Source organism: Palaemon carinicauda, chromosome 35 (genome assembly GCF_036898095.1).
Source record: "Palaemon carinicauda isolate YSFRI2023 chromosome 35, ASM3689809v2, whole genome shotgun sequence".
Taxonomy (NCBI): domain Eukaryota; kingdom Metazoa; phylum Arthropoda; class Malacostraca; order Decapoda; family Palaemonidae; genus Palaemon; species Palaemon carinicauda.
Window position 1 is genome coordinate 17,784,232 of NC_090759.1, and position 21,833 is coordinate 17,806,064.

The 21,833-nt window shown below is 43.4% G+C and overlaps 1 protein-coding gene across 1 annotated transcript in view; it reads left to right on the plus strand.

Annotated features, from left to right (window-relative positions):
* The first annotated feature begins 919 nt into the window (after positions 1-919).
* Positions 920-21,833, plus strand: part of LOC137627645 (thioredoxin-related transmembrane protein 2 homolog) — a 54,210-nt gene continuing 33,296 nt past the window's right edge. Inside the window, exons 1-2 of the mRNA XM_068358786.1 lie at positions 920-1,122; positions 11,595-11,775. Coding sequence (XP_068214887.1) covers positions 976-1,122; positions 11,595-11,775 — 328 coding nt within the window. The 5' untranslated portion in view covers positions 920-975. The remainder of the gene's footprint in view (positions 1,123-11,594; positions 11,776-21,833) is intronic.

Sequence of the window (21,833 nt, forward strand, 5' to 3'; positions counted from 1 at the left end):
CTCCACATATGGCCCTAATTGCACGTGTTTTATATTTTTCTACTTTACCTCCGTTCCTCTCTTCCATCTCACTATATCCTATTTCTTTTTATCTTTACATCACAGCATAATTGTAATGCTGTCCCCAGTTTCACTTGGGCCCTGAGACTCTGAATGGCCTCACAGGTCCATCCATGGGCTTATATAACCAAATTCATAGTTTTACATTCTAAGACATACTCCAATTTCATCATAAAAACTTTCGTGTCTAAAACTGTCAGTCCTTCTGTCAATTGTATATTACTTTCTCAATTAGGCCATTCAAAACAATGAAGTGTCTCTTATTTCAAAGAACAGTCAATGGTTACAAAAAGACAGTTATTCCTCTACTCCATTCCTTCATAATATACTGAGGTAACAATATTACTTACTCTCAACGAAGTCTCTCCTCCTACAGCAACATCCACAATTACTAAAAAAGCGCATGATTTTTCTTTCATCTTCAACAATGGTGACATTCTCATTTGATGAATAGCCTCTCCTAACATCATTTGAGACAATTACACAAATTATTCTACGAAACGTTGATTGTCGTCATTTTAACGCTTTCGAAATGACACTATTTAGAATGTTTCGGTGTGTTTTTAATCGAACATATAGATAAAAGATACCCATCTTGACCATCACCCAAATGTCAAAGCTAAAGAAAACCAGAATATAATGATATTTATGAATTGCGCAATTCCATTTCTGCAAAATCCATGTTTATGATATTTAGGAAATTCTCCTTTAAAACAATATGATACTATATATGCATAAATTTATTCACATAGTGTATAAGATATCTAATTGGAGTTAAAAGGTATATTACAGACAGGAAATATAATATTTACCTCTTATTGCGCAAAACATTTGCACATTGCGCGTTTGTCATTAAGTCGGAGGAATAATCAAAACATTGTTCCGGGAAACGTCGCCGACACAACACCGTCAAAAATGACTCTCCTGGACGATGCTAAGCAGCTTGTTCATCCCTTTTATGTTCTTAATATATTAATGAGCTTGAGTTTTTTAGGATCGAAATATTTGCCTGGCGTATGTGAATATGTATTTCCTAAAAGTGAATGTGGAGAACTGTCGATGGTGAGTACCGTAGCCTACTTTTTGTATATTTCCTTTGGTGACACCGGCATCCAGTTATTAAGCCTAATTTGCCTTTTGACCTATAATATATAGTTTTACTTACCATAGGTAACCTGCAAAATAAGAGTACGTTCTATTTTAGCTGCAGCCTAACTTAACATGTTGAGATTAGCCCATAGGTTTCGATAGTACCAGTAGACTTCGGCGCTGTCAGTGTCATAGTAGATGTATACCCGTGCACTGTCACTTTAAACTTTGGAACCATCTGTTTTACGCTAACCTTAGCCAGGATGCTTTGTCTCCTCCAGCTACTTGAACTTAAGATGCCATATTACTCCTCGATTATTGATTGGGGTGTACGTATGGCGTCGCCCATGTCCCATAACTCCCTTATTTTCAACCCTATTTCTAGGAATGTGGGTGGTTGCAGTACTCCCTGTAATTAAGTAGGGGGGTGTATGTGTGATAGCGGCCACCTGTATGTATTATTATGTCTAACTTAGAATACAGCAGTGTAAGGGGGATGGGTCGCCGGGGGCTCTTAATCCCTCCCGTTAGGTAGCCTAAGTAGGTAAGGACACAGCTTGTAGGTTAGGTTAGGCGGGAAAGTTTAGGTTAGTTGAAGTTCATTTTTAATGAACGTGTGAGGAACTGGCCGCTGATATACAAAGGCTTCGCTAGGAATATGGGTAGTTGCAGTCCTCCCCATTAGGAAAGTAGGTAAGGACACAACTTGTAGGGTAGGAGGTGTTCTATGCACGCGTTATACACTAGTGTTGCCTTCTCACTTTTGATTTTGGCTTGGCGGAGAACAGAAGTAGTTTCTCTCCGTCTCTCCAATAGACTTAGCAATTTATATTAATTTTTTTCTTTGCAGGTGCACTTGTGTGTTCTTCCTGCTGTCTATAATACGGTCCTGTCCAGGATCTGAAAGACGCTCTTGCGGAACCTTCATGTCCTCTGCCGAGACCAACCCCTATTAGTTGTGTCTGGCCTGCTGAGGACGACGTTGTGACCAGGATAACACCTGTGTTGAATGGCAGGAGTGGTTTTCCTCTCAGTGGGAGAGGTTTGGGAGACGGCACAAGTAGTTGTTCAAAAGAGATCATTTGCTTTCGCGGTCTTCCTCGAAGTCGAAGAATCCTCCGATGTCTTCCTTAACCCCTTGATCTCTTCCTTAACCCCTTGATCTCTTCCTCGGACTTCTTCCTTGACCCCCCGATCTCTTCCTGAAGCTCCTGCTCGATTGGTCTCTTCTGAGGATCGGTCGAGTATGATTGTTAACCAGCTAACACAAGGCCAACCCCGGGGATCTAGGGACGATGCTGTTTCCCCTAGAGAAGGAACTCGGCTCCTTCCCTCTGGAGGAACCTTTTCATACTTTTGAGTTTTTACAGGCTTGGCTGTCACTGCTGGTTGCAGTCCCACCTTTGAAGGACGTATTGATGGAGCGTTTACAGCTGGGGGCCGAAAGGAAATGAACTCTGGTCTCCTCAGAGGTAGAGGTTCCTAAGCTAGGGAGTGATGTCATTGACACCCTTGCTGTATGCAAAGTTCTGCTTTTGCCCTCTCCTGTTCCTGCTGCTGACGGTGAAGTCTGTTCTTTCCCCCTCCGATAAGTGGGTTGAACGAAGGCCTAGACACGTTCCTGCTAGACGTTGCCCCGCCTCCTCTTCTTCCAGTCCTTCGCAGCGTGACTTCCATGCCAAGGATTGCTGTCGATGAACCCAGCGCCGACCTGCTGCTGACGAAAGGAGTCCTTGCCTTCATAGGATGTCCACCTCTTCAAAGGATCGCAGTCCTCTTAAGACTTTGCCCTCCATTAGGAAACGATGGATCATCTTACCCTAGCTAAGGTTTGTGTAGTTAGGAAGAATACAAATTATGTACGAATATGTCATTTGTTCCGTAACTGGAATACAAACCACGCTATTTATCAGGGGGTGACTCACCCATTAGGAAGGGTGGACGTCCCTGCCAATCTGGCTTTTGGCTTTACCCGGGGGCTCCTTATCTGAGTATGTTAGTACTCAGAAATAAGGAGTCCCTGCCCTCGCTAAAACCTTGATATGCAAGGTCCGCGGCCTATGCAAGCCTTGTATTGAGACATGCAGAAGTGTGACTGTCTAGGTAAAGTTATTTTGAGTCTATTGTAGGAAAAAACTGATTTAATCAAGACTTTCCCAATACCACCTCGCCAGGGTATGGGGACGCAACAGTATTAGCTTAATACTAGGTACACAAGGGAACATGGTTTACCTGCAGTGGTTTGAGGTCAGCTTATGCTAAGAACCCAGGATGCTGCTTTCCCCACGGGAGGGTAGGATGAAAAAAAGAATAAGAGATAGTCAAATCTTTTCATTCACGCAGACTAAAACCGGGTAACAGTGCCCTCAACCTTCTGCTACTTGTCCAATAAGGAGCTTGAGGTATACAACCAGCTGTTGTGCAGCCACCACTGGACTGATATAGATCGCATTGAGTTCCTGTGGGTCACGTCTTGCAGGAGAAAGGTTGTGAAAGTCACCTGGAGCATTCACATCCTTTCTTGTAAAACCTGCGTCGCAGAGTAATCTGCTTAGAAGGGCCAGGGGCATAGCTATGCCCCTGACATCGTGAGTCGTCATGTTGGGTGAGGCTCTGGATTTAGGGCGTAATTGGTGACTGTGAATCCAGCAGGGATGATGTTTTGGTGATCCTCCTTTAGTCTCTCCCAGTGCTGATGACAAGAGAAGGGACCTGGGTGGGCTGTTGCCATTCTCTTAAGGTTGGGTCTCATACCTTACCCTGGGTACAGTAATGGATGATCTGGATCGTCCGTTACCGAGTGGAGACTTGTGTTGGATCTGTCACCTCTGGAGACTGTGTCTGGCGACATACTCGGGGACGAAACTTAACTTCTCATTAATGGGCGATGTCGAAAGAGAGACCATGAATTTCCTTGACTCTTATGGCTGCCGTCAGTGTGTGTAGGAACATTGTCTTCTTAAACCAGGTGAAAATTTGTTGCCTGGTAAAGTGAACATAAGGAGGTCTCTTTAGAAACTGGAGAATTTGAACCATGTTTCGAAGGAAGGTCTCAATCCCGACTGGGGAAAGGCAAGTTGTAAGTCCGTATGAGTTAGGAAAGGTCTAGCAATGAGAGGATGTCCCTTCTTTTCAGTTTGAAGGCGAAGGCTCAAGGTTGAGTGATCGTCTTTACCTGTTGAAACTCAAAAGGGGGTCTTTTCCTCTTGCATATACTCGAGGATTCCACTATTGCTGGAATAGAAGTATCGTGTGGTGAGAGACACTTTCCCATGACACCAACCACAGAGGACTTTATACTGCCTGGTAGACTGATGCTGAGGAATTCCTCAGATATCTAGACAACCTTTTTGCAACTTATTGTGAAAAGCCTCTGTGAGAGAGGAGGTACTGGGTAGTCTCCAGGCGTACAATCATAGCAAAGCTATAGCTTGTGGTAGGTGTCGAAGTGTGGTTGTCTGTGATGTGGAGAGGGTTCTCTTGGAGAGACTATCAGGAGCTGCAGAAGGTTTGGAAACCGTTTTGCGTAATGCCATAGCGGAGCTATGAGAGTCCTTGAGAGGCTGACCAATGTTCTAGCCTTCTTGAGTGCCCTTCTCCAGACAAAACGGACAAGACGTAAACGTCATTGTTGTACCCACCGTTGTTGGCCTGTTTCTTGCCAGAGAGTCTTGGGGTCTAGGGCTGAGGAGCAATGGCAGCCTGAGGTTCAGGGGCGTTGCGAACAGATCCCTAGTTGGAGGACCCGTAAAGTCGGAACTTTGTCGGCTACAAGGTGATTCAAAGACCATTCGGTATACCTCATCTGAGATGCTGTGCACAGATTGTCGGTGAGCACATTCCTCTAGTCTGGAATGAAGCGGGCTGATAGTGGCATCAAACGGTCTTTGGCCCATCTTAGTGTTTATACTGCTAGATGGGAAGAGGCTGCGAGCAAGTTCCTTCTTGCTTGTCGATGTGAGCCTCTATGTGGTGTGTGGTGTTGTTGTCCATCACATCACTGGGGGGTCCGTTAGGAACCGATAAGGCTGCTGAAGGACCGGAAAGTTGGCCTTCATCTCTTATGAGATTTAAGTGAAGGTACTTTCGGACTCTGTCCAGAGGGCTGAGGTCGTGTGGTGCAGCACTATGGTCCCTCCTCTCTTCTTTTGATGTGTTCTAAGCACAGCATCAAGTCCGAGGGGTTGGGAAGGATGAGAAGGTTATACCACTCCGTAGATTCCTGACTGACACCCATCCCTTGAGGTTCGTCCACACTTCTGGTCCCAAGGGGGTCAGAATGTCTAGGGGATCGAGGGCCTGATTCCAATCGGACTCGAGTCACTCTGGGCTGAGAGTTCTTCTCGTTTTGAGAAAGTTTTGTGGAGACTGGTGTCTAGAATCATTCCCAGATATACCAGTCCTCTGACAAGGAAGTAGGAAAGACTTCCACATGTTTACCTTAATCACTGGATCTTGGTTAAAAAAGACTTCAGGCGTTTCGGTGCTACTACAAGGTTGCCACCGAGTCTGCTAAGGTCAGTCAGTCGTCCCAAAACGGAGGAGACAGAAGCCGATCCTGAGAGACCAGGATGGGTGTAGTGGAAAGACTGAAGCACTGTGCCCTGAACTGGTGTTTCTTGTTTGTGTAGACTGAATCTTCAAACCCTCCTAGATGGATGGTTTGGGCCTGGAAGTATCTGTCCTTTAGGTCCAATGTGCAAATGAAGACCTGAGGTCTTAGCCCTTGATCGAACTCCAACATTGTGTGGACATCGATCCAAAGAGACAGCTCCTTGCGGATCCTTTCGCATGGGAGAGAATTGACGCTGGGGTCTTGACTCGTGGCGTAAAGGATAGGATACGATACCCTGTGTGAGGATTCTTCCCTGAGAGAGAATTCCTTTAACTGATAGAAGAAAGGCAACGCTTAACCCACCAATGCGTCCTGATGGGATTGATGCTGTTCCTTAAAATAGAATCAGTCTGGCGAATGTTAATCAATGGTTAACGGTTGGGTATCATGGTTACTGTGCAGTTGGAGAGTGCTCGCAAGTACGTAGTCCCGTCGACAAGCCGCCGATGAGGGTTGTCGATTGTTTGCCGATCACTTTAGTGGATCGGTGTGATGGCGAACAGCCAGTAGTGAGAAGGGAGAAGTGTGTTGTATACCTTCTGATCTAGGGAACCACGGGCAGAGGTTGACTAGTAAGTCCGAGTCACGAACCGCTGGCGAATTGTCGATGATCGGTGAATCGGCGGTCTGTGAGCCGAAGATGGTAAGTGACAGGCAGATGAAGGCTGGCTGGTCAGTCAGCCAAGGTAGGTTGGCGATAAATGAGTTGGTAATCTGCTTTAAGAGACAGAAGAATGATTTAATGATACTCAGTTGGTGATTGTCAACCATTGATGATCAGCTATCGATCGCTAGAGATCAGCAAGCTGACTATGGTCCCTCCTGGTTGGTCAGAGATCAGCAAGCTGACGATGGGCTGGTCAGACATCATCAAGCTGAGTTCGATGATCGAAGAAAGATGAGCTGCCCATCGGTGATCTAGTGATCATCAATCTGATGACTGGTTATTGACCAGCAATCGGTAATCGGCACGCTAGCAATCGGAGATCGTTAGTCATTGGAGGGACTAGAGGTCAATGATCAGAGCTGAGCTAGCAATTGGCGATCTGGTGATCGGCGAGCTAGCAATCAGCAGACAGTGAACTAGCCATCAGCAAAAAGTGATCTAGCGATCAGTCTGTTGATGCTTTCTTATTTGCTGATGGTGGTACTCACAAGAAAAAAACTTCATAAGAGACAGGGACCAAGGATTTCCCTTCGAAGATGGAATCTTCGGGATCTTGAATCCTTCTGTGAAGCCTCTTTCCTCTTTTCCTGGCGGCCATGTTGTGTGTTTGGGGGGAGAGGAATGGGGCATTGGTGACCTGTCCAAAAAGTTTTATTCTTTTTTGCCTATTGCGCGAGTGTGCAGGAGAGTACTGGAGCAATGGCACACAGGATGGTGCTGGTGCTCAGTTTCTGCTGAAGTGCAGTTTTCGGTGAATACGCAGAAGAGCGCTGGAGAGTAGGCAAGCGCAGATGAGTGCTGGCGCATTGGCGAGCATTGGATCTGCAAGCACTGGCTCTTTGGCATGAGCTGGCGCATTGGATCTGAGAATGCAACTGCGCAGGATAGCGCAGAAAAGCGCTGGCGAACAGGCAAGCGCTGGCTCTTTGTGAAGAGTTGGGGCATTGGCGAGGGCTGGATCTGAGAGTGCAAGTGAGCTGGAGGGTGCTGGATCTGAGAGCGCAGTAAGGCGCTGTGTAGGGTTTTGTGCAGTCTCCCTAGAATGCTCAGAAACGCGTGACTGGTTGCGCATGGGCGCACACACGGAAGACTGTTGGTGCTGGTGCGCGCGCGGAAGCAATGGCGCGCATGAGAGCGTGGGCGAGTAGGAAAGCACTGGCGCGCAGGTGAAGGAGATCGTTGGTGCGCAGGAACGATCCACAGAAGAGTCCAAGGACTAACTGCAGCGTAAGTTTGCGCTGGTAGGTTGGCAGGTCAGCTGGCAGGAACTGGGATGTGCCCTTTGGAAGGCCGAACATCCATTGATGGCGACCGTGAAAGGTCCACAGAAGAGTTCAAGGACTAACTGTAGCGTAAGGTTGCGCTAGTAGGTCGGCAGGTCAGCTGGCAGGACGATCAGGAACTGGGATGTGCCCCTTTGGAAGGGTGAACATCCACCGATGGCGACCGTGAAAGGTCCACAGAAGAGTCCAAGGACTAGCTGTAGTGCAAGGTTGCGCTGCTAAGACGATCAGGAACTGATGACGCCTATGAGGGCTGGTGGACCAGCATGCTGACCTTCAGCAGTAGCGCTCCTCCGAAGAGAAGTCTCTATGATTGGCCCATCTCGTGAATGAGAGAGGTGATCACTTTGCAGGAGAGACTTGCCAAAGACTATGCTCCGACCCTGAAGGAAGAGAGATTCAGCCAGGGGGAAGAGTAGTCTAGGCGAAGGCAGCAACAGCATTCAGAGTCGATGAAGTGATTAAGATGTGGAAAGTTCTCCCTCGGAAGGGAGAAACAACCTCATACCTGGCGAGAAAACTTTCCCTTGGAAGGGAAAGTTCTCCAACCCCTGGAGGCGAACCTCCTGGTAGCGTTCTAAGCTGATCTGAAGTGCTGATCATGTTGTCACGGGCGTACTTCTAAGAGAAGGGATGACGCCCACGATGACATCCTCTGAGGGACGGCACTGACAGCAGATTCCCCAGGCATGAACTGAACAGCTCTGCTTCGTCGGCACTCTTAGTCAAACGAAGAAAACTGCATAGCTAACTGAGGAAAAATAAAATAAATTGTGTAACAGAAAATTCCCTAGGGAGGAACTCTGAAGAGGACCAATGAGGGAACAACATAAAATCCGCGGGAGAAGGGGGGAGTGGAGTAGCTGTAATAAAAACAAGAATTACAATTATTTAAATCGGCTAAGAATATTCACTAATAGTGAGAACCACTGATCCTCCAAAGGGAAGTGTTCCCCACAGAGAAGAAGCTGAAAAGTTAAAATTACAAACAATTATAATTTCACTAAAATAATTGAGACAAACAATTGGAAGTGCAACCTAACCCGCTAACGGGAAAGGTGCTTCCCCCGTTAATACACTGTTGTTGAAAGGTGAACGACCTTGAGAAGAGAAAGACCATAGTCAATCTCTGAGAGGCCACACTCCCATCGCTCAGTAATCCATGTTTCCCGTAGGAAAAAGGAAAAGGCGAAGACAACAGTTGAATGAGGAGGGTCCAGACGATGACGATTCCCCTGCGGTGGCCGAGTCAACGGTTATATGCCGACGAGAAGACTGATGGACCAGAGGGGGAGAGGTCGTTTCCCACGAAGGGAAGTGTCCTGGCCTTGCGAAAGTGTCATAAGAACCTGTCGTATATGTATCACACGCACAGCACAAACACTGAAAAGGAAATTTACAACACTTCTATACATATATATATACTGTATATACAAGAACATTAAGAATGTTTTCATATATATATATATATATATGCATAAGAAAAAGTAAGTTGAAAGACAAAAATTAATGGCAGTCCAGAGGTGGAAGGGATGTCGAAGAAGAATTCTCTGGAAGTTTTTTGAGATAAGTCTCTGGGTTTCTCAAGTCTACTCATTCTGTTGGAGAAGTGACCTGGAGGCTGGTGACCTATCATCAGCCTCTCCACGGTAAGTATGTTTGACAAAACAAGTTCAAGATGGAAATAGTAGTCTGTGCTGTGTTCTATTAGAAAGGGAGATTCATGCTTTCCGTTGACCTGAAGGACGCATACTTTCAAGTACCCGTGCATCAATCCTCTAGAAAGTACCTCCTCTTCTCCCTGGTACGGTGAACTAGTTCAAGACTTATGCGTCAATCTGTATGCGGCTCCCCAGGTGTTCACCTAGGTAGCAGCTTGGGCCCACTCACAAGGGATGTGTCTGTTGATGTATCTTGATGACTGAGATTCTGGCCTCCTTAATGAGGCATTTACAACAGGATGGAGAGTGGATTCTTACATTTTTTCACGATCTAGGGAATGTGATAAACTGGGGGAAATTGAATTTCATACCCAAGCAGAGGATGAAGTACTTGGGCATGCTGATAGACAGCAGCAGCGAGTGTTTTTTCATCAGACGATGCTTCAGCAAGCTTGAGTAGGTTGCGCAACCTTTTCTGTTCAAGAAAGAAGTTCCAACTCGACGCTGCCATAGTCTTCTGGGCCACTTTTCCTTGCTGGAGATACTTACTCCACACAGGTGCATCCACCAGAGATCTTTTCACTGGTGTGTGGAAGATCACTGGTTAGTCGTCAGGGATCACCCACTCTTTACTGTTCCAGTGGGATAGTAGGCTCTGGGCAATCTTACCGGTGGCTTAATGATGAACACTTTACCAAGGGATTCTCACTCGATTCTTCACCCCTGGACATGCAACTGTTCTCGGATGTGTCAAAGGAGGGGTCGGACTTTCACTTGATCATATCGGGTGTTTGGTCACGAGAAGAAATACATTGGCACTTTAATGTCCTCAAAATACAAGCAGCTTTCCAAAAATGCTTGAGGAGGTGCTCAGTAGTGTTGAGTGACACCACCACCAGAGTGGCTTATGTCAACAAGCAAGGGAGACATGGTCTCTTGGCCTTATGTGAGCTGGCGAAGAGGATGCACGTCTGGGCGACGTTCCTCATCTTAGAATTGTCAGCCCGGTACATTCTGAGCAAGAGGGACATACTAGCAGATTCACTCAGTTACCAGGGGTAGGTTCAGAGTCAGATTGGTCCTCTATATCCTTGCATAGTGGAGAGGCTTCTTCTCTAGTGGGATTCACCGAGGATCAAACTTTGTGCCACTCCACTAAACAAGAAGCTTCGCATGTTTTTCTCCCGTTCCGTATTCATGGGGCTTGTTTGAAGACACTTTCCAACACCCGTGTAATCACCGGCATGAGTAGGCCTTTCCTCCGTTTAGCTAATCAACGGAGTGTTGATTACGCCAGGACTCAGGATGACCCTGGTGGCTCCCAGTTGGCCTCCTGATGAGTGGTATCTCTTGGCATTTCTAATTGAGGTTCCGAGAGAACTAACTCATTGATTCACATTCTTCTGTCAACCGCACCCTCAGAGGTACCATACCACCCATCCGTGATGTCACTATAACTTCATGATTGGAGGCTATCCAGCATCTCTGAGCAAAAGGCTTTTCCTTAGGCTTTGCACAGACGTCGGGGTACCTACAACAGTCCTCTGTAAATGTCTACCAGGGGAAATAGTTCAAATTCTTATTTAGCTAGCTTTTTTAATCTGTTTTATTAAAAGTCAGCTCCTGAACGTGTGTGTGACTAGTGTCTTAGTTTAGGTTTAAGGTCAAAGTGGGTACTCATTTATTGGCAGGGCGGGTTGGGCTTCCAAACCACCCTACAGTAACCACTGCCATCTCTTTATAGATTTTAACAGCTGAATTCCAGTGACTTTGAAAGCTTACAGTACTACTACTAAAGGATTTAAGTTTATATAGTTAGGAGAAATAAAGATTATTTTGAAAATCTGTGATGTTTTTGTTTAGTATGGTATATGATGATTATTTTGTCATGTTCTTAGAAATTTTTTCTTTATACACTATTGAACTTTTTATTGTAATTTTCAAGAAATATAAATGGATGCTGTGTTCACTTTGCATGGCCAAATTTCTTTGCAGCTTCCTTCCTTCAGCTGTTGTGCTTCTGTCCTTTTACTTTCCTTCCATTCCCTCGGTTTGCCTCTAACCAAACTACTGTACTGTATACTTGTTTACTTAACTGTACCTTGCTTCAATCTTTACCTCATATCAAAACATTCTAAAGATAGCTTTGAGAATCTAGGTATGTGACTTAGCAGTTATTTAAAAATTACTTTGCTAACAGTTGCAATTTCCCTTTACAGTGGGAGTCAGAGATTTTGTTCTTCATGGTTGTGATAGTGATGTTTAGGACAAGGAAAAGTGGTAGTCGCAACATGCTTTCTTACATCTCTACTGCGGCTATGTATGCCAAGATCTGCAATGTACTCTTGTGGTTCTATGCTGATCCTGTGTATGGAGTTCTTTATGTCGTGGTTGTCATAGGTAAGTGTTTTTATTTGTATATAATACCATTGTCATTTGTGACCAGTCAAGGTTGATTTTTGTTTTACATGGTTATCTTCTTTGCAAACTTGTACTATACTGTATTTTTTTTTTATTGCTGAAAGACTACAGTACATACCGTGTAATGGGTACAGGGACTTATTTTGCCTTAAAAAGACATTTAGACATTTTTGTAACTCAAAATGAACACAGTTGGTTTATTTGTAAATGCCAGAAACGTATGGTGAATTTGTATATTGTTTTATAATGTTTTCTGGCATTAAAATGGGGAATAGAAATGTGGATTTCATCTGTAATGCCTCAAATTTTGTTAGTTGTTATGAAATTAATTACAATTAGTAACCCAAAATATTTAAAATTACTAGTGCTTGTATAATTGATATTTGAAAAGATCTTCTGTCGGTAGATAAAGGTATACTGTAGTTGGTTCTTTTGCTGCCAAAGTACAAGCTTTGGCAAAAATTTATCATTTTAAAAGTTACTTGTTTGTTATGCTGGAGAAGCATATTAGCTTTTAGTATTATTGATTGTACAGTACTATACTTCATAAAAAAGTTAGTTATTCCTATGCAGATACAAACTTCCGAGTCATTTATATGGGTTACTCTTAGTCTCGTTTTTTATAGCCAGACAAAGAAAATTGATTGCATTATGCTTTGTTGCTATGCAACCACTACACATGCGGCGCGGGAAGCCTACTCATGACGCTTGGTTGCTTCCCCACAACACTCCTGGTCATGAAGTTTAGAGGACGTACAGTACTACAACTTCCTGTCAGACATCGCACCTGCCCTTGTCTTACTCTTATAGTGCATAGTGCTTGGGTGTCTGTCCTTAATATTCACTGTCACTTGCATATCTATCAATGTGTGCGATATGACCAGTAAGTTGAATTCTATGCGTTCATGCCCTGTCCATGATGGATGCCCCTGTGGTATAATCATGAGTCGTGTAGAAGTTGATCCGCACCCAATTTAGCCTTCTTGCCGAGGTAGGTGATGTTCAGTGGTATTACCATGTTAATACTGTCGCAAGTAACCATGCTCCCAGTGGGTGAGATATCATTTTTGCTGCAAGAAACAATCTGAGAGAGATCACTCTCCTTCTTCGTCTTCTGCCTGCAGTAGCAAGAAACAAAAGATCAGTTCTGCGGCAAATGTTACAGTATTCCCCAACCATGTCCTTCGTGTCAGGATCCCACTGAAGCTCCAGTTATGGGTGACTAAGGCTATCATGATTTTCAATGTTGTATCACCCAATGTTGATAATGTACTCTATGAAATTGAACCAGTTCTTGTAGTGGATCATTTTACCATGGCCGCTGCGGTCCTTGAGACGGACCCTATAGCAGTACCATCTGTCCCTGATTACCTTGTTATGCATAGATCTCCCTTTCTCCTTTCTAGTGTGTTGAGTGGAGATCCTTATATGTCAGATTATCCAGATAAGATTTTTCTGCTCTTGGAAGTATCTCCAATCAGAGCTTTGAAAGTATCTCTGTGCTCCTGTCCAAACCTTAGAGAAGAACCTTCTGAAGCAGCCTTATTGGAAGACCCTTATTACCAGTTTCCAGCTCCTATTAACGAGCAAGCCCTGCCTAGTACACCCATTGGCTCTCGGCAGAGATCTCCTCTATAAAGTTCCCAGGACATGTCACATGACATATCATTCCTTTATTTTGAGGGTGGTCGGACCACTTCGGCTGTGTCCACACCCCAAGACTTGGCAATGCCAAGCGGCTCTAGATATGTATCTCTTTCCAAGCCTAATAACACTGTTGAGTCAATAACAAATCCTGCTTTAACCCCCAGAGTTTCAGGTATTAATAATTCAGCCAGGCAGAACGTTCAGAATAAGAAGTCTGTACGTGCCATTGTCTCTAAGCGTGATGACATCACTGCTCGCTGCCATCCCATCTCCTCCGCATCTTGGGCAGTCCAACACATCCAAATGGGTTGTCACTCCTGGGCATCATGACATCACAAAACCCATTGCCAGCTTAACGCATGAGAGAGTTCCTCCACGACATGACAGTGCTAACGCCCAAAATGTTCCTACAAGGACCTCACAATCTAGTTTACGATCAACACGCACCCCAGAGTGCGTGGTAGATCAACATCACTTTATTTTAAAGTTCCCCTTAGAGTTTTATAAACTTCCGGCTAGGACTTATAATGACAAAACCTTGACCTACGCTAATAGCAAACCTGTATCTTACAAGAATAGCAAGCCTATTAATGTTCATGACCAGCAACACACTAGCTCTTGGCCTAATGTCCACAATGCTTTGAAGGTTACTTGTTCTACGGAATAAAACTTTGTTTCAGGTAATTCTTTGCAGGTACAAAAGACGGATAAGGGAAGAGGAATGTTCCCCCCTTTTCCATAAGTCGCTCTCCATCTGTCACAGATGAGATGACTTTCGTTAGATGTCATAGATGAGGCTCTTGCCTTAGGCATCTTAGGTGGCAGGATACTAAGAACTCTCTCTTGCCTTGTAAATCGAGCTCTAAGAGAGACTTAAACTCTTCCACCTCACACACTGTTGTTAGAGGCGAATATTCTTATAACGGGAGTGAGCTAAACTCCTCCTGCTCATTATCCACCTCCTATTCCATTCAGGATATGAATGACAAGGGAAAGGAAGGATGTCTGAGAAAGAGTTAAGAACCAAGTGACTGTTAAAACAGAACAGCCATTTACCCCAAAAGTGGAACAAGTGGACTGTGACATTATCATTAATGACTGTGGAGAACCTCGCTGCACGTACAAGCACCATTTCTGCTGGTGTAATCCCCCTCAAGGTACAGATATCAGGCTCGGAAGCCTCACATTTTATATACTGTATATAGACGATGCGCTATTAACTCGATCTTCCCAGTCTCAAAGCCCCAGATGCAGGTTAAATGTAGCACTTTCTAATCAGAATAAAGAAATGTTAGATTTACTTAATACTAAAGTCTTGGCATTGAAAAATTCACTTAAGGCTTGTAGGTCCTCAAAGCTACCAACTTTACTTTTTTCACGCCAGAAACGTTTTTACGTACATTTGCTATTGATACTCACGTTGCTAACCTGGTGCCATCGGTACCAGTAGATAAATTATCCAGCATCCCCTCCATTGTTTCTGGTCCCAAAAGGGCTAACATAGAGGTAGCAGCTATGTCTGTAATCCAAGCCTGCTCATGGCTAGACCACTGGTCTGGAGCAGTCTCCCGCTTTGCAGTAACAGACAACTAATGTGAAGAACGTACCCTTAAACAATTTGAGGAATTATCCTGATCTGGGGCTAAAGGTTTAGAATTCCTTTTACTTCAGACCATTTACTTATGGGGTAATTGCATTCTAAAAAGGCATAATACTGTCCTAGCCAGATGCTCTAGACAGTTGTCTCCCAGGAATGCGTTAGCCCTGAGAAATTTAGACTTGGTAAATTTCCCTTCTCTTTTCCTGCCCTCTGATGTAGCTAAGGCTATTGTGAAGGTGGAGAGGCTAGGATAAGTGCTTATGATAAGAATGGGGGTGGCACCAAGGTTGCTTGCTCCCTAACAACAGCTAAGGATCTTGCCATTTAAACTAGTTCCACAGCAAAGACGACTTTTATCTCCAACAGATGTGCAACAGTCCAGGAGGCAAGTCCCCTCACCTACCTTTGGTTGGAGAGGACATCTCTCCAGGTGAAGAGGGTGCGGTCGCAGAGGCTCCCACTAGGGAGGGCATGTCCCCCAGCTTACCACCAGTGGGGAGGGGATGCCTTTAAGATTTTTAGCAAAAGTTGCAGGACTTCGGGGGTGACTCTTGGACGGTAGAAGTCCTGCATTCAAGATATCGAGTCCCTTTCATAGCCTGTCAGCTATCTCTGACTATTCAACAATTTTATATGGAAGACTTAGTAAAAGACCTACAGAGGAAGTCTCCGATTGTTGGCCAAAGGAACCATGGAGGATGTCTGAAGCAACTCTCCAGGCTTCCTCAGCAATCTATCCAGAGTAGGGATGCTGGCGGGAGGTTGGAGACCTGTCGTCGACCTCTTCCATTTGAACCTACAGTATATGTGCTACAAAGTTCAAAATGAAGACGTCAGTCACCGGTCTTCAGGCGATCAGGAATACTGATTTCCTTCTGACCATAGACCTGAGAGATGCCTACTTTTAGGTCCACATCCATTCTTCCTCAAGGAAGTATCTTAGGTTTCCCTTCCGAGGCAAGATACTTCAGTCTGGGGAGCTGTGCTTCGGCCTGTCAACAGCTCCTAAAGTCTTCACCAAAATCTTGGCCCTTGTCTCTGCCTGGGCAGCAAATGTTATTCCCCAACCATGTCCTTCGTGTCAGGATCCCACTGAGGCTCCAGTTATGGGTGACGAAGGCTATGATGATTTTCAATATTTTATCACCCAGTGTAGTAATGTACTCTATGAACTTGAACCAGTTCTTGTAGTGGATCATTTTACCATGGCCGCTGCGGTCCTTGAGACGGACCCTATAGCAGTACCGTCTGTCCCTGATTACCTTGTTATGCATAGATCTCCCTTTCTAGTGTGTTGAGTGGGTATCAGACTTTTGAGGTACTGTACCTAGATGACTTGATTCTCCTAGTGGAGTCTGAGCTCTCCTGTTAGACACAGGAATCTACTCAGATCTGTGCAAGGAGTTAGAGATCCAAGTGAACCTGCAGAAGTCCAGCCTTGTCCTCCAGCAGTCCAGCAGGTATTTAGGCATGGACATAGACTTGGTTCAAGCCAGAGCTTTTCCATCATACATACATTCTTTTATCATTTCAGTGTGAGTGTTGCGGTTTTCATGTCAGCGTAGTGCATTGTTTCTCGAGGGCGGAGAAACCTCGTGCAGTCTCTTCCCCTTTGACGCCGGACGACCCGTAGGCTAGTGACCTTCCCCACTTTGAGTGCAACATCCCGGCCTCTGCCTTAAGGGAGTGGTCCTCGTTTGAATACTCTTCTCCGTTCGGATGTTGATGTCTCTTGCTCCCTGCAAGTTCATTGGAGGAAAGACCACTTGTGGCCTACCCAGAGCTTAACTTCAGTCTTGCTCCTCTTTGCTGATGACATCACTCTCATCACTCTATGTTGACAGTTAGTAGGGGAAGTACATAGTTTGAAGCATGTGCCTCTTGGGGAACACCCTTCTCGTCTGTGGGTTAGATAGTTCTCCCGAGTGTTTTTCTTCAACTAATCAATCTTGAATAGATCTGTTTTTAATTTCACAACAAGCTAATTAATTTTGAATAAAACCTTTAATTTACCTTTCTACAGCCCTAACGATGCTGTACTTCTTCATTCTGTGATGGCAGACGGCAGAAGGAGTGCATAGTCTTTAGCTTGTTCCTTTTCCTTACGGGAAACTCCTTTCCCTCCCGCGGGTTAGGTTGTTCCCCCGAGTGGTCTTTCGTCAGATAATCTGTTTGAATAAATTTATTTTGATATAACTTTTATACAGCACTAATGATGCCACACTTCAGCTAGGTTTCTGTACCTCTCGTGGGACACCTTTCCCTTCCTCGAATTAGGTTGTCATCCCGTGGTGGCATTTTTTTCCTATCATTCTTTTTGTTTTTCCTTAACGCTTGCGACGCCATTCTTCTTCGTTCGAATAAGTCAGCCGCCGTAAGGAGTGCGATGTCGGACGTTCCTATTCCTGGGGATGTCTCCTCTGATGGTCCAGCACTTTGCTGCAGTGGAGGGGCTTGAGAGTCTCAATGATGAGCTGGGCAATGGTCGTGGGGGAATTATACACCCTGGCAGGTTCAACCATACCACTAAGGCCAGTTCTAAGAGACCAGACTAACACTGGACCTCTATAAGCCTTCTTCTTTATTTCAGTTTTCTCTTCTTGCTCTATCTGAATTTTGTTGACCATTATTAGAACAATGACCATTTTTGTATATGCTTCAAATTTAGATGCCATCACCCTTTGGGTGCAGACTTAGTCTGTTAGAGTCGGGCTCCAGTGATCCGGTTTTAAGTCTTCCCATATTTGTGGGTAATGGGCGATGCCAGGCATTGGAGTCGTTGGTGGGAGGGGTAACTACTGTACTCTCATTGACCAGTGAATGCCCACCTAAAGAGAGGCAGCTCCTCTTATAGAGGACTGGTTCCTGCTGGAACCTCTTCTCATGTTGAGCCATGTGGGCTAGGTGGACTGACATCCTCTGATAAGAGGTGAATAACCGGCTTGCTCCTTTTTTGGAAACCAACTCCTATGGTGACCTGAAAAATACTAACATGGACCTCGGTATTAACAATTCCAACTCGGGTTCTAATATTGTGACATTAGAACTACTCGTGCCATGTAGAGAAGAAAAAAAAGAGAATAAGAGATATCTGCAAAATAGAAAAACATAGAAAAGCAGAAATATCTGGTCACTAGAAATAGTGAATTATGAATTTTTTATTTTAGAATTTAACAATAGAAGACATGAAAATGTGAATGTTTTTAAAGTTAATAGGGAAATAGTAAAAGTATATGGAGGGCAGGCAAAAATTCTTCCAGGGGGAAATGGAAGTCTCTTGATAGAGACATTATCCCCCATACAAAATGAAAGATTGAAAGCACTTTCAACTTCGGATGGTCATAATGTCATATGTTTTTCTCACCCCATTTTTATCTCGAGTAGTGGCGTAATATATGCTCCAGAGTTACTAGAGATAGAGGAAAAAGAAATTGAAGATGAACTGAAAAGTCAAGTAGTAAAAGTAGTTAGAATGAGGAAGAGTCTGAGATTAACGTGTTCCTCTAGCTACAATAGTTTTAACTTTTGATCAATGTAGGCTGCACAATTTTATTAGAGCTGGCTGGCTATCTTTAAACGTAAAACCATACATCCCTTCACCATTGCATTGTTATCATTGCCAAATGTATGGCCATATAAGTCAAAATTGCAAGGAAAAACTGAATAATAAGCCAGCTATTTGTGCCAAGTGTGGAAAAAAGTCATGAAGCATGGACAGAAAATTAAAATTTTATTCACTGTTGGTAAGCACACCCAGCTGCATCTAAAAGCTGTATTAAGATTATTTTTGAAAAAGAAATTCAGGCCATTAGGACCATGGAAAGAGTTACTTTTGAAGAGGCTCGTAAAAGAGCTCTTGAGAAGCAGATAAGGCCAGGGCAACCTTTTTCACTAATTTTGAAAAAAAAAACTTGCCAAAAGACAGTGACATAAATAGTATCTTCACTGCCAACATAAAGAAAGATATAAAAGTATTTAAAGAAGATGAAAGTCCAATTGCAAAATTATATCCGGAAGATGTAGTAAAGTCTAAACAGATCAAGAACAAAAAGATTAAAAAAAAAAAAAATTTGCTTCCTTTCTAAACAATAGTACAAACCTCTCTCACACTGTGTCCTTGTCTGATTTGATGGAGGTTTAACTTGAAACCAATTTACCTGGTGCATATGTAGTAGGGAAGGTGCAAAAACCTGGTAGCTCATAACCTTTTAATCGAAAAAGAGAGAGTCCTCCATCACTCTTGCCTCCTTCCATGAGAAATATTAAAGTTATGACTTCAAATACAGTAAATTTTGATGTCTTGTTTTCTGATGTTTCTGATGAACGGGAAAAAAATTTAAGTAAATCAGAAATTCAGATTGAGGTTCACCATCCCCCTCAACAAATAAATCAAAAGGACACAAAGGAAAAGACAAATACAAAACCCAATGTATCAAGACCCTTATTAGAGAAACCACCGGGAAGTAGTGTTGAATAAAAAATTACCAATGAGAAGAGTTCATCCAAGGTGTCTTCCATAAAAAAAATAAGCCATAGTTTTCTCCTCCATTCTGCAATAGAATTGTCAGGGTTTAAGGGCAAAATATGAATAACTTGAATTCCTCATTCATGAGCACTCTCCTATAATTGTATGCCTACAGGAGAGCCAGCTCGATGCTAATACTCCTTGAGCAGGGAGCCATGGCGGAAATCTTATATACGTCCGTCAAGATGTTCCCCAAATATCTTTGTCTATGTGTACCCCTCTGCAGACAATGGTTGTACAGATAGATATAGGGAGAAAATACACAATTTGCTCTGTATTACTTACCTCCAAATGATAACATCTATGATAATTTAGTCGAGGTGATTCAACAACTCCCTCAGCCTTTTCTTTTACTTAGAGATTTGAAAGGTAGACATCCTTTATGGGGCGATATTTTAGCAAACACCAGGGGCAATATTATATCATCACTTGTGGAAAATGAAGATGTCGGACTTCTTAATACAGGAGAGCCCACACATTTTCATGTTCAGACAGGTATCTTGTCATGCATTGACCTATCAATTGCAAGCTCTTAACAGTTTTCTCTATTTTGATTGGAGAACATTAGATGATTGCCATACTAGTGATCATGCACCAATAATTATAAAAAAAAACAATGGGCCACCTTTACAGAGATTGCCATAATGGAACCTTGACAGGGCAAACTGGGATAGATTTCATGAGCTAAGGAAAATTGAAGGGAATACATAACAGTTTGAGTGTTGATGCCATAGACTTAATAAATGGAACTCTCCATACAGCAGGAGTCAATTTGATTTCCAAAACCACAGGGTTATTCAAATGGCGACCAGTCTCCTGGTAGTCTTCAGAATTAACTGCCCTCCACAAAACTACAAAAAAATCTATGACTAGATTGCATAGACACTGTACAGAGGAGAATTTGATATATAACAAATGTAGAGCACAGTTCCGTCATGCCATGAGAGAAGCTACGCACCAGTCTTGGATGTCTTTTGTTTCCTCCATTAACAGTGAAACTCACCCATCTTCTGTGTGGAAGAAAGTAGAAAAGATAGCCGGAAAATTCACCCCCAACCCACCAACAGAGTTGAAGGTGAATGGTCAGTATGTGACAGGAGCAACTGAGGTTAGCAATGCATTGGCTGATAATTTCTCCAATGTATTAAGCAAGTGTAAAGTAGCTCCTGGTTACGAGCATATAACCAGTGAAGAACGGAAAATGCTAAATTTTGCAACAGAAAAGGATAAATCCTACAATAATCCTTTTACTGAAAGGAAATTTAATTCCGCATTTGCTAATTACGGCGATACAGCCCCTGGACTCGATGGAATTCCATATGCAATGATTAAACATGTACCTGTTAATAACAAGTTATCTATTTTAAGCATTATTAATGGAATATGGCATGATCATAGGTATCCAAGTACTGTACTTGGGAACTAGAAATTATTTTAGCCTTTCTAAAACCCGGTAAGGATGAGGTTTTAGCAGGAAACTATCGACCAATTGCATTGGCATGTTGTTTATGTAAGATCATGGAGAAGAGGGTCAATGCAAGACTGGTGTGGTACCTGGAGAAGAAAGATATTTCATCACCTATCCAGAGTGGATTTAGAAAAATCCATTCACTGACTGTGTTGATAGACTTGTCCTTTATTTGTGAATCCTTTGCTTCAAAACAGCACCATGTAACAGTCTGTTTTGACCTTGAAAAGGCATATGATACTGCATGGAGATATGGTATACTTAAAACCATTCATAATTTAGGATTGAGAGGAGATTTACCATTGTCCATTCAAGCATTTGTTTCACATAGTTTTTTCCAAGTAAGAGTAGGTGAAACTCTGTCAGAGAGGAAATGTCAGGAAGAGGGAGTTCTCCAGGGTAGTGTGCTGAGGGTAACCATATTTGTATTAGCCATAAATGGAATATCCTCTGTCAGTCCTCAAGATATTCTCTCAACACTATTTGTTGATCTCTCTATATCATTTGCTGGAGCTACAATGGCAATGGTTGAGAGAGAATTACAACTCTCAGTCGACAAAATAGTTCAATGGGCTGATATGAATGGATTTAAGTTTTTGAAAAACAAAACTGTTGTCCATTTCTGTCGTATTCAGGGAGTACATCCAGATCCGTATATGTAAATCAAAGGTCAACGTATCCCATGCATAAGTGAAGTTAGATTTTTGGGATTGATATTTGAATGTAGGGTGACATGGGTTCTTCACTTGAAAGCTTTAAAATTAAAGTGTCTTGAGGTTCTGAATTTTCTAAAAGTT